General features: G+C 40.7%; 1 protein-coding gene across 2 annotated transcripts in view; it reads left to right on the forward strand.

The window, feature by feature from the left end:
- The window catches only part of pik3r6 (phosphoinositide-3-kinase regulatory subunit 6), a 34150-nt gene that overhangs the window by 16426 nt on the left and 4352 nt on the right, over positions 1-13372 (forward strand). The window contains exons 4-16 of one of the 2 annotated variants that reach the window (XM_088343051.1): positions 2062-2166; positions 2362-2453; positions 2530-2598; positions 4678-4810; positions 4926-4995; positions 5077-5257; positions 5585-5726; positions 8073-8159; positions 10192-10423; positions 10606-10884; positions 12046-12145; positions 12269-12388; positions 12711-12818. In XM_088343051.1, coding sequence (XP_088199177.1) covers positions 2062-2166; positions 2362-2453; positions 2530-2598; positions 4678-4810; positions 4926-4995; positions 5077-5257; positions 5585-5726; positions 8073-8159; positions 10192-10423; positions 10606-10884; positions 12046-12145; positions 12269-12388; positions 12711-12818 — 1718 coding nt within the window. The remainder of the gene's footprint in view (positions 1-2061; positions 2167-2361; positions 2454-2529; positions 2599-4677; positions 4811-4925; positions 4996-5076; positions 5258-5584; positions 5727-8072; positions 8160-10191; positions 10424-10605; positions 10885-12045; positions 12146-12268; positions 12389-12710; positions 12819-13372) is intronic. The other variant, XM_088343052.1, reaches the window with a different exon arrangement.

Genomic DNA, 13372 nt, shown 5'->3' on the forward strand with positions numbered 1-13372 from the left:
GATCGATGTTGAAATCTCCACAAATGAATAGTGTTTTGGCGCTTATTGTTGAATATGTTTTTTCAGCCCAGTTTGTGAAGGTTTCCAGATTTGAGCCCGGTGTTCTATACACACAACTGACTATGATATTTTTCCTTTTTTCATTTATAATTTCTATTGTAATACATTCAAGTAAATCGTCAATGACAAATGACATGTTTTGTAATATTTTCGATTTTAATCTTTTGTGCACATATATAGCTACTCCACCTCCTATTTTGTTAGTTCTATTTACATAGTTCAGATTATAATTATTTAATTCAAAATTTACACCCCTTCCCTCACTGAACCACGTTTCAGAAACTGCAATAACACTAAACGGGTTCTCAAATTGTTGTAAGTACTCAGTGATGTCATCAAAATGTGTGTACATACTTCTACTGTTAAAGTGTATTATTGAGAATTTGTCTTCAGATTTAACAAAGGTATTGTATTCATTTCCAGTATAATATTTGCAATTGTCTGAGCTAGCTGATATGAATTTGTGGTCAGGATCGAAGTCATCTAATCTTGAATTATTGGAGTCAGTGTGATTAACAATGCTCAGTTCCGGTAAATCATGGCCTAATATTTTATGATGGATTTTTTTATTGTGATCTGTAATAAGGGTGTCCATATTGTCAGTCCAGGATGCCATTGTTACACTTCAGGCAAATCTGTCCAGCTCCTGCATTTCTCGAACCCATAATATTTTTGCTTGTTCCGGAGTGCCGTTTAACTTTATGTATACTCTGCAGTTTGAAGTCCATGTTCCTTGTATTTTGTTCGTTTTCCTCAAAAATCGAGCCTGTCTTGCAATGTCAGAGTTTTTTTTTGCTTAAGTGTTCATTTAAATAAACATTAGTCCCTTTTAGTTTTTTTCCTTGCTTAAGGATTTCATGTTTCCGTTTTCTGTTAACAAACCTTACGATGGTCGCCTTGGGTCGGTTGTCACCTCTTGTTAATGGGTGGCATGCTTCTATGTCCTCAGCATTGATGGATATGCCTTTTTTACTCATAAAAGCAATGACCTGTTGCTCAGCTGAATCCTCATCTGCATCTGTTGCAATATTTGTATTTGCCACAGCCTTGGCATAGGTCCGAGGTTTGATGTCCAAACCGGTGATAATGATGTCGTTTATCCTGGTATACTGTTCCAGATCTGCTACGCGTCCTTCTAGTGCAATAATCCTCTTTTCTTTCTCCATGTTTTCGTTTTTTAGGTCTTTGATTTCTGCCATTAAACTCAAAATTGTGTCTTGTTGTCTGGTGACGATATCCATTTTATCCATTAAAAAGCCGAGTGACTTTTTAATTTCCTCGAGTTCTTTATCTCTGCTCGGCATCTTGAAAATTTCACGTTCCTCTTACGGCACCGTCCGCTGGTCGCATCACCCAATCGCCCTCTGAGTCTCAAGTTGTTATTTTCGCCGGACTTAGTTTCCCCGACTGTTGGTCGCTATACAAGTAGCGCCGCCATGTTTGCCAGCGTCAACAATGGCCGATCTTTAACGTGTGGCGACACGCTTTTGGCGTTATGGCGACTCGCTCTTGACGAAGCACACTCAAACGAGCGAAGAGACGATTCGACGCCGCAGAGTCAACCAAAAGCCGAACGGTCGACGAGCAGGAAAGAAAGCGGCTGCGGGGAGTGAAGGCGAGTCACGTCCCAGCCGAAGCTAGCTTGACTGCCGCTTCCCCGCACGGAGCCGACGTCGCCGATACAATCTGAAACTTTCCAACAGTTCAAGCTGAAAAATCTCAGTCCAGAATTCGTGAATTCTGGTATAGCTGGAATCTGAATCGCGACGACGTGGGAGACACAAAAATTGCCACCACTCGATAACCCGGAAGCAGTTCCTTAACGAAGTGCGTGAAAGTAATTGAAAGTAATCCAGTTAAAGTAACCCTACCCAACCCTGTGTATACAACACCAATGCAGATGACATACAGTCAAACAGAAAGAAACGTGTCATCGAAGAATTTGAATAAACTCTGTTCTCATTTGTTACAAGTAATCATATTTTTTTACTTTTCTACCAGCTGGTTCCTGCCCAACGGTTCCAGAGCGAGAGCTGTATCGCCGAGTGCAGGCTGTGCTGCCTAGAGAAACAGATATCCCACAATCCCCAGATTGTCTCAACAAAGGTACCACGCATAGTCACATTTGCAAGAAACGTGTGAAAGAAATCAATCTTGCAATACCGCACATTCAGCTGATGTTCTTTGCATCGCACCGACGTCAGCGGACTGTTGGGGTGTTAGTCAGGATTTTTGAATTTGACACAGCCATATAAGCTTATGACTCATGAAGAAAATTGTACTGTTTCACTATACGTGCAGGAATGCTAAGATGGACTTTACACAAGAAGGTTCAGAACAGTCAAACCAACAGCTTGTCTTTACTCTGGGTTCTGATAAAAGAACTGGAGAAGGTGAGTGATTGCTACACTGTTAATACTGGTTGGCAAAATCGATCCTCATTATCGACGTATGTGTGTTTCTCTCAAGGCGGAGAGGTGGGACAGCGTTAAATACATCATTCCTTTGCTCCACATGCTCATGTATGCCATCATTCAGGTAGCGCTTTTATGAAAAAATATATAAAAAATATTTTAAAAAATACACAAGTTTCCTATCTATTTTAGAATGTCTTGCAAAATTACATGCTTTTTCTACTGGCAGTTAATTTAGTAAATTCTAGAGATAATCTTTGATATATTACCATTTTAAAAATTATTTCTTTCTTATTATAAACATTTCAAACAAAGAAAAATAGCTTATATGCAAGATACTGATACGTTTAATCATTTGGTATATATTTTTATTTAACTAAATCCAAACAGAGTATTTTTCCACTTTTAAAATAACTTATTATGATCCTTACCTGATTACCCTGGAGTACCATGTCAAATGTTGTTGCATACAATGCCTCACCACGTTGTTATCAATGACAAAGACAATTCAATTCAAATCTTTAAATAAAAAAATAGTTAAATGACGAAAATTATCTGCCATTGTAACTAGATAATTATAATTGAAAACAACATAGTGTTTTTGCTACATTTATTATTTAACTTTCATTTAAATTATGTGTTATATACCCCAAATTAGTTTTTGAAGGTTATCGTGATTTATTTTTTAACTCTAAAGATAGAACCCCTGGAATTTAAGTTTTAAAGCACCATTTTATGCTTATGCTGAAGTTTTCAAAGTTGTTTAAACACTTGAACAATTCAAAGCTTAAACTCAGAGTTAAAGCTTTAAAGCTTTAACTTTTGACAGCACTGATTTTAATTAAACGACAAAATATTGCATCACCAATTTGGTTTAAGGGATCATGTATTTTAACACAATACACTACACTGTCAGGAACAGAACGCAGACAGGACCCACTTGCGTTACCTTTCTCAAAAGTTTTATTAGAAGAAAGGAAAAGGGTTGCTCCCACAATTCGGGGATTGCTGGACGCGAGAAGCAGGTCGCTCTGAACGCGGAAGTGGATCTTCCGTGGCGAGCGATGGCGGTGTCGGGAACGGTAAAATGGGTCAGTAGCCGGGACAAGGGAGCAAAAACGTGCTCGGGGTCGTAAGCGAGTCGTAAGCCAGGAAAGGAGGGTAGACGTGGTCGAGGACAAAAGAGGTCAAAAGCCGGGACGGGAGAGTAGACGTGGTCAGGATCAAAAACGGGTCGAAGCCGGGGCACAAAAAACAGGTGGGAGTCAGGTTCGAAAAAGGCTTGCCTAGTGTTAATTGAGGTTCGCAGACAGACTGACAACAGGGGACAGATAGGAATGTGTTTAAATAGAGACAGAAAGCCAATCAGAGTCCGAGGAAGTTGGCGCCAAAGGAGCGGGCACAGGTGATGCATATCGGTAATCATGACATATACATCATGGTTCTGCAACATGGTGCCCCCTGAAGACGGTTGAGGTGGCAGCAGACCTGAGGCGTGTTCAGGAGAGTGAGTGATTGCTATTGCGAGCTATCGCTAGCTTCTGAACGGCCAGTGATTATTGAGCGCTCGCGTGCCCGAGTAATCACGGGAGAAAGACCGCTTACTTTGATTTCCAACATGGCGTCGACAGTGCAGAAGATGGAGGATCTCACCCTGACGAGTGCTGTTGGCGATGTAATATATCGTCTTACATTGCCTGGTAATGTTTGTGAACAATGCAAGACAGGTATGACCCTTCCACTGCGTTTAGGATAACCTTAACTGTGTCAATATGCGAACTGTCGCTCATATCAGCCAACTCGCTCAAAGCAAGCTGTAGAACGAAATCCATTGAACTGTCGTCGGCCATTTTGGATCAGTAAGGCAATCACAGTGAGCGATTACAAAACGTTCAGCAGTGCGCGGCAAGCGATTATCAAGAGACTACATGTCTGATCACTCTCCTGAACACGCCTCTGTTTTGAAAATAGCATATCAGTGCTGGGTCATTGTGATTTTAAACTAAAAGTTTAAAGTTATTGACTCAGTTTATTTAACCCTACTTACAATAATGAACCTGGTGATGCATATCAGTCTGCGAGCCACTGCTCTAAATAATCACAAAAAGTAACCCTGAGTTTAAAAAAGTTCAGAGAGACATACTATGCAGCGCATGCACTTGGTCCTTCCCAGGCCATTAATACGTTTTCAACCTCATCCCAGACTGCCTACATCCCAGATGAATTGTATAAGCGTGTTTATGACTTCTGTAAGAGACTGCTTACCTACCCTCCACCCTACTGCTCCGTGGGTCTCAGCTATTCCAGGAAAATAAAAATGGAGCATGCCACTCCAGGTATGTATCAGTCTTAACATCCTTACAAAGAGGTTTTACAATCCCCTATGGGATTTGTATGTTACATGTTTTTGTGCTTCTAGATCATGTGAATGAGTACTGTTTTATCCTGCAGGTCTAATGTATCGAAAGATGGTAGTAGCGGAGCAGAGACTAAAAAATGAGCATTATCCCTTTCAAGAACGGTATGATATGAATTTTTTACTCTCTAAACAATTATATGCAACACAAGACTTATGATAAACATTGTGTCTGATTCACAATAGGATTTTTGTTTTGGCTGATCCAGAGGTTTTTTCTGACACACTGGCACAAGTTGTGTTGGCTGACATCGAGACAGCATCTTCTTCGAGGCCAATGGATCATATGCGCAGTGTGGTCCAATACGCTATCCAAGCGTCATTAGGAGAGAGGTGTAACGGACCCGTCCTGGCTCAGGCCCTAAAAGTTAGTGCAGCAACTGTAATCTACTAATTTACATTTAGTAATTATTTAAAGTTTGGCATTTTTTTCACTGGAAAGTAAAAGAACTTTGTGATGCTGGAGAGAGAAAAAAAATCCCTGCCCCATGTAATATGTACGTGTCAAATAAAACTTCCTTAATGAAGGTTTGCTCTTCATTGGCGCCGGGCCCAAACTAACACATTGTCAGAACATACGCACAGGCACACACCATCTTGAGAAGCCTTCTCCTATTTGCTATTAATACCTAGCCAGGATCTATTTATTTTCCTGTGGATGCTCACGTTTGTGTGTTTTTGTATTCCGGAACAGGACATAGACATCGAGCCTCGTTTTCAGGATGTGATGGCGACTGCGCAGCGGTGCGTGGAAGCGGACTGCAGCAAGGTGGCGGGTGCACTGAAGAGCCGTTTTCAGCAACTGCACAGCGAGATTGTCACAGATGTCAACTCAGGTAGGAAATGCAACAAGGGCACATCAGCATGTTTTAGTAGAAAGGGTTTTATCATATCCCATTTTTGCACACCAGACTTGACTTGACTTGAAATGACTTTTACTAGTGCATATATTTAGACTGCATACTAAAGTTAAAGAATGTCTTTCAAAATTTACTAAAAGTAAACAATACTCAACACAGTTTCAAATAATTATGATGTGTGATTTTTCTTTTCATAGGCTAATGTCAATATTTGTCAAAACTCTATTTGGGTGACAGTTGGTCAAGCCCAGGGGTGGGCAAACTTGGATTCATGGGCCAAATTGGGTTAAATATTTTAACAGAGGGACTGGGCGTGGAAGAAAAATAAAATGATTCATTTTTTTTAAATCTGCCGATTCGGAGTCTCAAATCCGTTACCTCGACTGTACAAGAGAAAAAAAGATGAATAAGGCCTTCTTCAATTTTTTTAATATGTGCTGTATTTATTAATGAATATACATGCAGACATCTACATGAATGTGTTATATTTAACGTTATTTTTGTTTATAAATTGATTGATTTTAATAAAATGAGTTGTGAAATACTCAGAATGAAAGCAAAGCACTAAATTTAGTTATATTAAATGTGTTTCGTGGGCTGTAGTTTGCCTGGTTTAAACTGGCATGTAAAACATACTACCTGCAGGCTGGACCTGGTCAGTAGAATGAATTAATACAGCCTGCAAAAAACGGATTTCAATAAAAAAAAGCGAGTCCCTGTGTCATTTCTATCAAAAGTTAGGATTTTTTTAAAAATAAATGTGAACCAAATGCTCTTTCAGGCCGCTAGAGGGAAGTGTTTGGGTTTCTATAGTGTGCTGAGTTGGTTTAGGTGTAAAACTGCATTTACTTAACTGTTAAAAGAAAATAAACACATTTAACACTAAACATGAAAATGTGTTAGCCCATTGTTTGTGAATAAATGTGTTGTGTTTAAGAAAGATCCCTTGTCGTCTGTGATTATAATCGCTAGGGAAGGTTTCTAATGTAGGCTTGATGAAAAACAAAGTTAACAATTTGGAGTTGACATTCTTTTACTGATCTGGTCCGCCTAAAAACAGACATTCTTGAAACCGGCCCCCGGGCCGAATTGAATTTGACATTCCTGGCTTTGATCTTTCTTCATAACAATAGAGAACAGTTACATTTAAGTTTGATATCAAGAAGGGGCTGCAGATGACCACCCAGGCTGCTAACTTGGCTAGGTTCACACTGCAAGGTAATCGGACGCGACCTGTATCTGATCTTTTAAAGTCTGCCTGAACGGCACATATCCCATTTTTGCACACCAGACCTAGGCTACTTTCATGTGATGTCCTAAATCTGATACCAATCCGATCTTTTGGATTGCGACAGATGTCACTATTCTGCATTCAACGAGGCGGGAAGAAGAAGACAAATCAACAACCACCTCGGACAAAAACAGGGAGTCTCATGAATTCACACATTCATGAAAGATGAACATTTGTTATCTTATAATTTCCAGAACAGCAAACATCACATCGGATAGAACTGGATTCAGATTTCCCTGAACGTCACTGCTGTAAACAAGCAGTGGTGTTTATTCCTAAAGTGATAGTATCCTCTAGTGGTAATTAACAATATTTAGATTTTTTTTAATATTTGGGGACAACGCTCTGCCGTTAACATCCATATGTACTTCCGCAAGCATGAGCGCATTGAGTGTGACGTCACGTGTCCTTGCCTGTGCATGCAGACCAGTTTTGGCGTTCACACAGAATTCGCATAAAAGTCGCATTTAGTGGGAAAATGTAAACGAAAAAACATCGGATTTCCCGAAAAATAAATAAAGTGAGCATTAAGCTCTGTAGCGTGAACCTACCCTTTGATATCCCTGCTTTCAAGGATCATAGGATCCTTTTGCACAGAAGTCAGACAGTTCAGACACATTAGCGCCTTATGTAACAGTAGACACTTTTTTTCACAATCTGAAGAGACTTATTGTTCTCATAGTGAACCTAATAATGTGTGTTATGTTTTGTTACCATGACATGGTACAGTATGTTTGAGGCTTTAATTTTTCCGTTGGTAGGTTGTAAACTCATTTAGTAGGACAAATTTAAAGAGGATTTTTAAAGTTCAAAGTTTCATTCATTATTTTTTGATTGACATGTTAAATTTGAAAATGTTGAAAACAATTTTTTTCTGGAAAAGTGCTGCCACTGCTGTCATGTCACATACCCATCTGATTAAACTGCTGTCATTTCGTCTCTGAGGGAACTGGGCTGTTTTGGTCTGAATGTCATTTATTGTGACGCTTTTGGGCGTTTCCTCTTCCTCACTATGTGTGTTTTGTGTTTAGAAGCTGCTTCCTCTGGGTCACTTTTAAACTGCCCTCTTCCTAACCCCGGGATGAGCTTCCACCTGTGGACAGAGGAATTGGATATCTGTGAGTGGCCGTGTTCGTTGTTGGTGGTCTACAGGAAGTTGTTCAGACCAGTCAGCTGAACTGGATTGAGTAAAAGATCAGCAGGGGTCATAATACATCCAAACATTTCCTGTAGTTGCCATCAATTATTTTGATCCTTTCTTGACTGTGCGTTTAAAATGATAAAGATCATAGCTAAGAAAAAAACTGTAATAAATCCTTAGTGAAGATCATTTATTACCATATACACCACTGTTCAAAAATTTGAGGTTCGTATGGAATGTCCTCGTTTTTGAAGGAAAACCCATCCATCCATCCATCCATCCATTATTTTCCGCTTATCCGAGTTCAGGTCGCGGGGGCAGCAGGCTTAAAAGGGAAGCCCAGACGTCCCTATCCCCAGCCACCTGCTCCAGCTCATCCGACGGGATCCCGAGGCGTTCCCAGGCCAGCCGAGAGACATAGTCTCTCCAACGTGTCCTGGGTCGCCCTCGGGGCCTCCTGCTGGTGGGACATGCCCGGAATACCTCCCGAGGGAGGCGTCCAGGGGGCATCCTTATCAGATGCCCGAGCCACCTCAACTGGCTCCTCTCAATGCGGAGGAGCAGTGGCTCTACACAGAGTCCCTCCCGGATAACTGAGCTTCTCACCTTATCTCTAAGGGAAAACTGAAAGAAAATCTTTTTTTTTATGAAGAAAACATTAATATTCACAAATATACAGTCACGTAATATAGTAGCACCTAACGCTGCTGCCACACAAGATGAAGCAAACAGATTGAGTCAGGTGGTAACGCAGAGAAAGGTTAAGGAACCGCCGTCATTTATTGGGGATGGCTCAGACTCAATAACAATACATGAGTGGGAAGATCTAATGAGGACATTTATAAAAAGGAGTGATGTGAGACTTGAAGAGCAAGCAGAGGAAATCCTTATACATTTGAGAGGAAAAGAAGGAGCAGATGACAAAAACGGAAAGGAAGCGCATGGAGAAGGAGTACAAGGAAAGGAAGAAGCGTGAAAAGAGAGAACAGAAAGACCTGCAAAGGAAAGAGAAAAAGAGGCAGGAGTGCGAGGAAAAAGAAAGGAAGAGGCAAGACAATGAGGAAAAAGCAAGGAAAAAGCTTGGACAAAAACTGAATTTCAGACCAACAAAAAAAGCTGTGAACTTTACCTGTGACATCCGAATAGATTTGTTCAAACCAATCAGAAATACACCCCATACATTGTTGTGGTGACCACCTCGTTGGCCTTAGGGTTGGGCGCCTGCCCCAGGACAGGGAGATCACATGTTTAAGCCTTGGCCGAGTCATACCTAAGACTGACAACATTAGTGACCATTGCCTCCCTGCTTGGCGCTCGGCATTAGGGGTTGGAATTGGGGGGCTTGGTCACCCAATGACTAAAAATCGTAGAATTATGTTAGCACCGCTGAAAACAGTTTAGCTAGTTCATGAAGCTACAAAGCTGACCTTTCTTTGAGCTAGTCCAGTACCTAGAGCATCACATTTATGATTATGATTTAGCTTTTAGAAAGGCCGGTAATTGAGAACATTTATGTGAAACTCGACAGTCTATTCTCCTCCTATGAAGGCTATTCTATGCGAGAAATTGCCCAAAAACTGAACAACGGCGTGTACTACTCTCTTCGGAGAAAAGCACAAAAGGGTCATCACCAGAGTAAAAAAATTCGAAAGCCCCGCTGCACTACCAAGCGACAGGATAAGTAAATTATGGACTCTAGTTTGAGAAATAGATGCCTTATAGTTTTTCAACTAGCAGCTTAAACAGTATCCGCAAAACACCAGTGTCAACATCTACAGTGAACAGGCGACTATGAGATGGACAAAGTGGCAAAGAATGAGCCAAATTTTGGACTGGCCAACAAAACAAGGAGTTGATATTGGCAAAAGAACACAGTCATTAGGCAACTCCTTTGATATTCACTTTTCTTAAGACACAAAATTGTCTGGCTGACCCCAATATTTTGAATGGTAGTGTATCTCAAGTTTAACTGTGGTCTTCCTTCATTTAAACTGTGTGAAATTTTCCAGGGCGAGAAGTGTCGAAGTGGCTTCGTTCCAGCTCCTCGCCGGAGCAGTTTGTCCTCAGCCCGGAGCAAGAGGACCCCGAGCTCGGTGATTTGCCTGGTGACCTCATGGCACCTAATATGACTCGCTTTTCTGTCATGTCCAACGACAGCGGCATTGAAAGAGACTTGAACCACGGCACTGACGCAATGCACGATTCAAATGACGTGACTCTGTCATGGGAACCCTCCAAGAGGTAAAATGATTTATAATTACAGAGGGGAAATTCACTGGTTAGAAACAACACTATGCATGATTCTCTTTTGGAGTTCAATCAAGCTTTTACATTGTTCTTGGGATTTGATAGACATTTAATGTTAACCATGTCACTAATCTAACGTTCTAAACACTGATTGTATTTGCTTTTTTCTTCTACAGCGACGAAGAATCGATCAAGTTGTGTCGACGCGGGGGCATGAAGGTTAAACCGTCTGTAAAGGACAGTGTGGCGCTCATGCGGGATACCTTGGAGGGGCACACTGGAGCAATGGGGTGCAGGGGTGTAAGAAGAGAATTCTCGCTGCTAAGATCAGCAGGAAACAACAATACAACACAGACCCCATTTTGCGGACAGCAGAGGCTATTTACTGCCAGGATTGTTGTAATGGGTGGCGACGGTGCCATGGGCCGCTTGGCTAAAGCGTACTACTGTTTAAGGTAAGAAACTCAAACCGAAACAATTGCTTGTGTTTTCATAACAAAAGGCCATAAAGTGGCCAAAATACAGTGGCTCAATCAAAAACTGTGTCATAAATTTAACACAGTGCTTTTCAACCAATGAGCCGGGGCATACTAGTGTGTCCTTGTTTAATTTACTTTTGCAAAAAAAGCATGTCATTGTTCAGTATCCTTGCTTTCTCTCATCTTGGTTGATAAGAATAAAAAACTTGACTTAAGCTTAAATACTGTCAATTCAGGCAACATGATAATTAAATCTTTAAAAACAAAACTGTCAGCACCAGAACAGAAACAGGACCCAATTGCGTTAAGTTTCTCACAAGTTTTATTAAAGGAAAGAGGAAGGGCTGCGCCCACGAATCGGCGTTCGCTCAGCACGGGAAGCAAGTCGCTTACTTACTCAGTTTGTGATCCGAACACGGAAGTAGATCATCCGTAGCGAGCGATGGCGGTGTCAAGGACAGAAAAAAAGGTCGATAGCCGGGACAGTAGAGCAAAAACGTGGTCGGGGTCAGAAGCGGGTTGTAAGCCAGGACGGGAGAGCAGACGTGATTGGAATCAAAAAACAGGTCGTAAGTCGGGACGGGAGAGCAGACGTGGTCAGAATCAAAATGAATCGTAGCTGGAGACAGATGGTAGCAAAAACGGGACAAGTGGGAGTCAGGGTCGAAAAAGGCTTGCCTAGTATACACTGAGGTTTGCAGACGGATTGACAACAGGGGAAAGATAGGGGTGGGTTTAAATCGGGACAGGGAGCCAATCAGAGTCCGAGGCAGTTGCCGTCAAAGGAGCGGGCACAGGTGATTCACATCGGTAATCATGACAAAAACATGAAACTGTCCCGGGAATTCATTTTTGAACATTTGCGACAGACAATGTTGCTTTAGGTTTTCTTTTTTTTTCTTTTTTTTATGAAAAACAACACAAGACTTATGATAAGCACTTTTGCCTGACACTCTATTTATTAAGTCACCAAAATGTTTTTTCCAACTCTAATATTAGATCGTCGCAATGTTAATGTGGCCTATTACTAAAACTCTCCATGAGTCAGTGGAGTACTACCAACTGCCTCTGTGGTTAACATCATCATCTGGCATAAATCTTGTTTGGGTTTCTCATCCATCTCATGCCTCACTGCAGGAAAAGGGAGGCAAGGAGAATTTTTCTAACCATGAAAATCAATCTGCAGTTTTACTACATCCCCATTTGCGCAGCGTCTACCACTACCTCCAATGAGAAGGTGAGCAACTTCCCCTCATCAACACACTGCCTGTTTGTTTGTTTTTTCAGAAAAGATTCTTTACTGTAATGTAATTGAAGAGTTTTTTTGTCTAGTAAAATGTGTTTTTTATATTTCTAACAGGAGAACCATCCGTCTAATCAAAGTCCATGCACTCTTGGGACATATCTAAGCATAGTGGACCCTTGGTACAACTGCAACATTGTCAGTTTGGGCTGTATGCTCACTAAACTGGCTGAAATGGTATATATAAAAAAAAACACCTTGTGCTAAAGCTTTTAGTACTTGTGGCATGGTAACAGAACCAGTTTCACAACACTCTTTTTTCAGTAACCGTTATATATGAACAGGAAAATAAGCTCTGCAACTACATTTAGACTTTTCATATGTGGATATTTTGCACCAGTGGCTACAGTCAAGAGAAAGAAAGTTCTGCTTTTACAAAAATGATAATGCTCAATTTAAACATAAGAGAGCTGCTCATTCTGCCGTTTTATAAATACCGAAAAAAATGTTTAACATTTGTTGATAATAGTTTTGAATAATATTGTTTTACATTTTGCAGAAACAAACAAACTTCTCAATGCCAAATGATCCATTCGTGTCTGATGTTATTTCCTATTATGTGCGGATGGCGCAGCAGCCAGTCTACTTCAGCATCTACTTTGTGAAGGTATTATTATACATTTCTACCTATGATGAATTTTTTTGAATTAGAATAGTCTTTGATGTCATTGATAACGAGTAAACATTGTTTACAATTACATTAGAAGAGGCACTCCAGGATTAACACGTAATAAATGACCTAAAAAAGAAAATGAAGATTAAAAAAATATTTTAGGATACATAAGCTAATATTTACAATGGTGTGCTTGTAGTTTTACATTCAATGTATGATATAAAAGTAAAGAACAATCCACTGCATGCAGTCAACCTACAAGACTAAGTAGAGCTTTCTTTGCTTATATGATAATGTCACGGTTGCCATGGCGCCCAATTGGCCCCGCCCGTGTGGCGCCAGCTGCGGCTCAATGACAGATTGGCTTTCCGTCAATTTAAGCTCAGTGCTCTCACTATTCGTTTGTCAGTCCATCAACGAACCTCTGTCCCGCAAGACGTGGGTTTTGACTCAGTCCTGTTTCCTGTTGGTATTCCCTGTCCGGTAATGTTCCTGTTTATTTTTCTCCTGTTTAATATCGGTTTCCAGTTTCGTTCCCGTCTATTTTT

This window comes from Urocampus carinirostris, chromosome 8, assembly GCF_059441175.1.
Source record: "Urocampus carinirostris isolate Australia breed hairy pipefish chromosome 8, RoL_Ucar_1.0, whole genome shotgun sequence".
Taxonomy (NCBI): Eukaryota; Metazoa; Chordata; class Actinopteri; order Syngnathiformes; family Syngnathidae; genus Urocampus; species Urocampus carinirostris.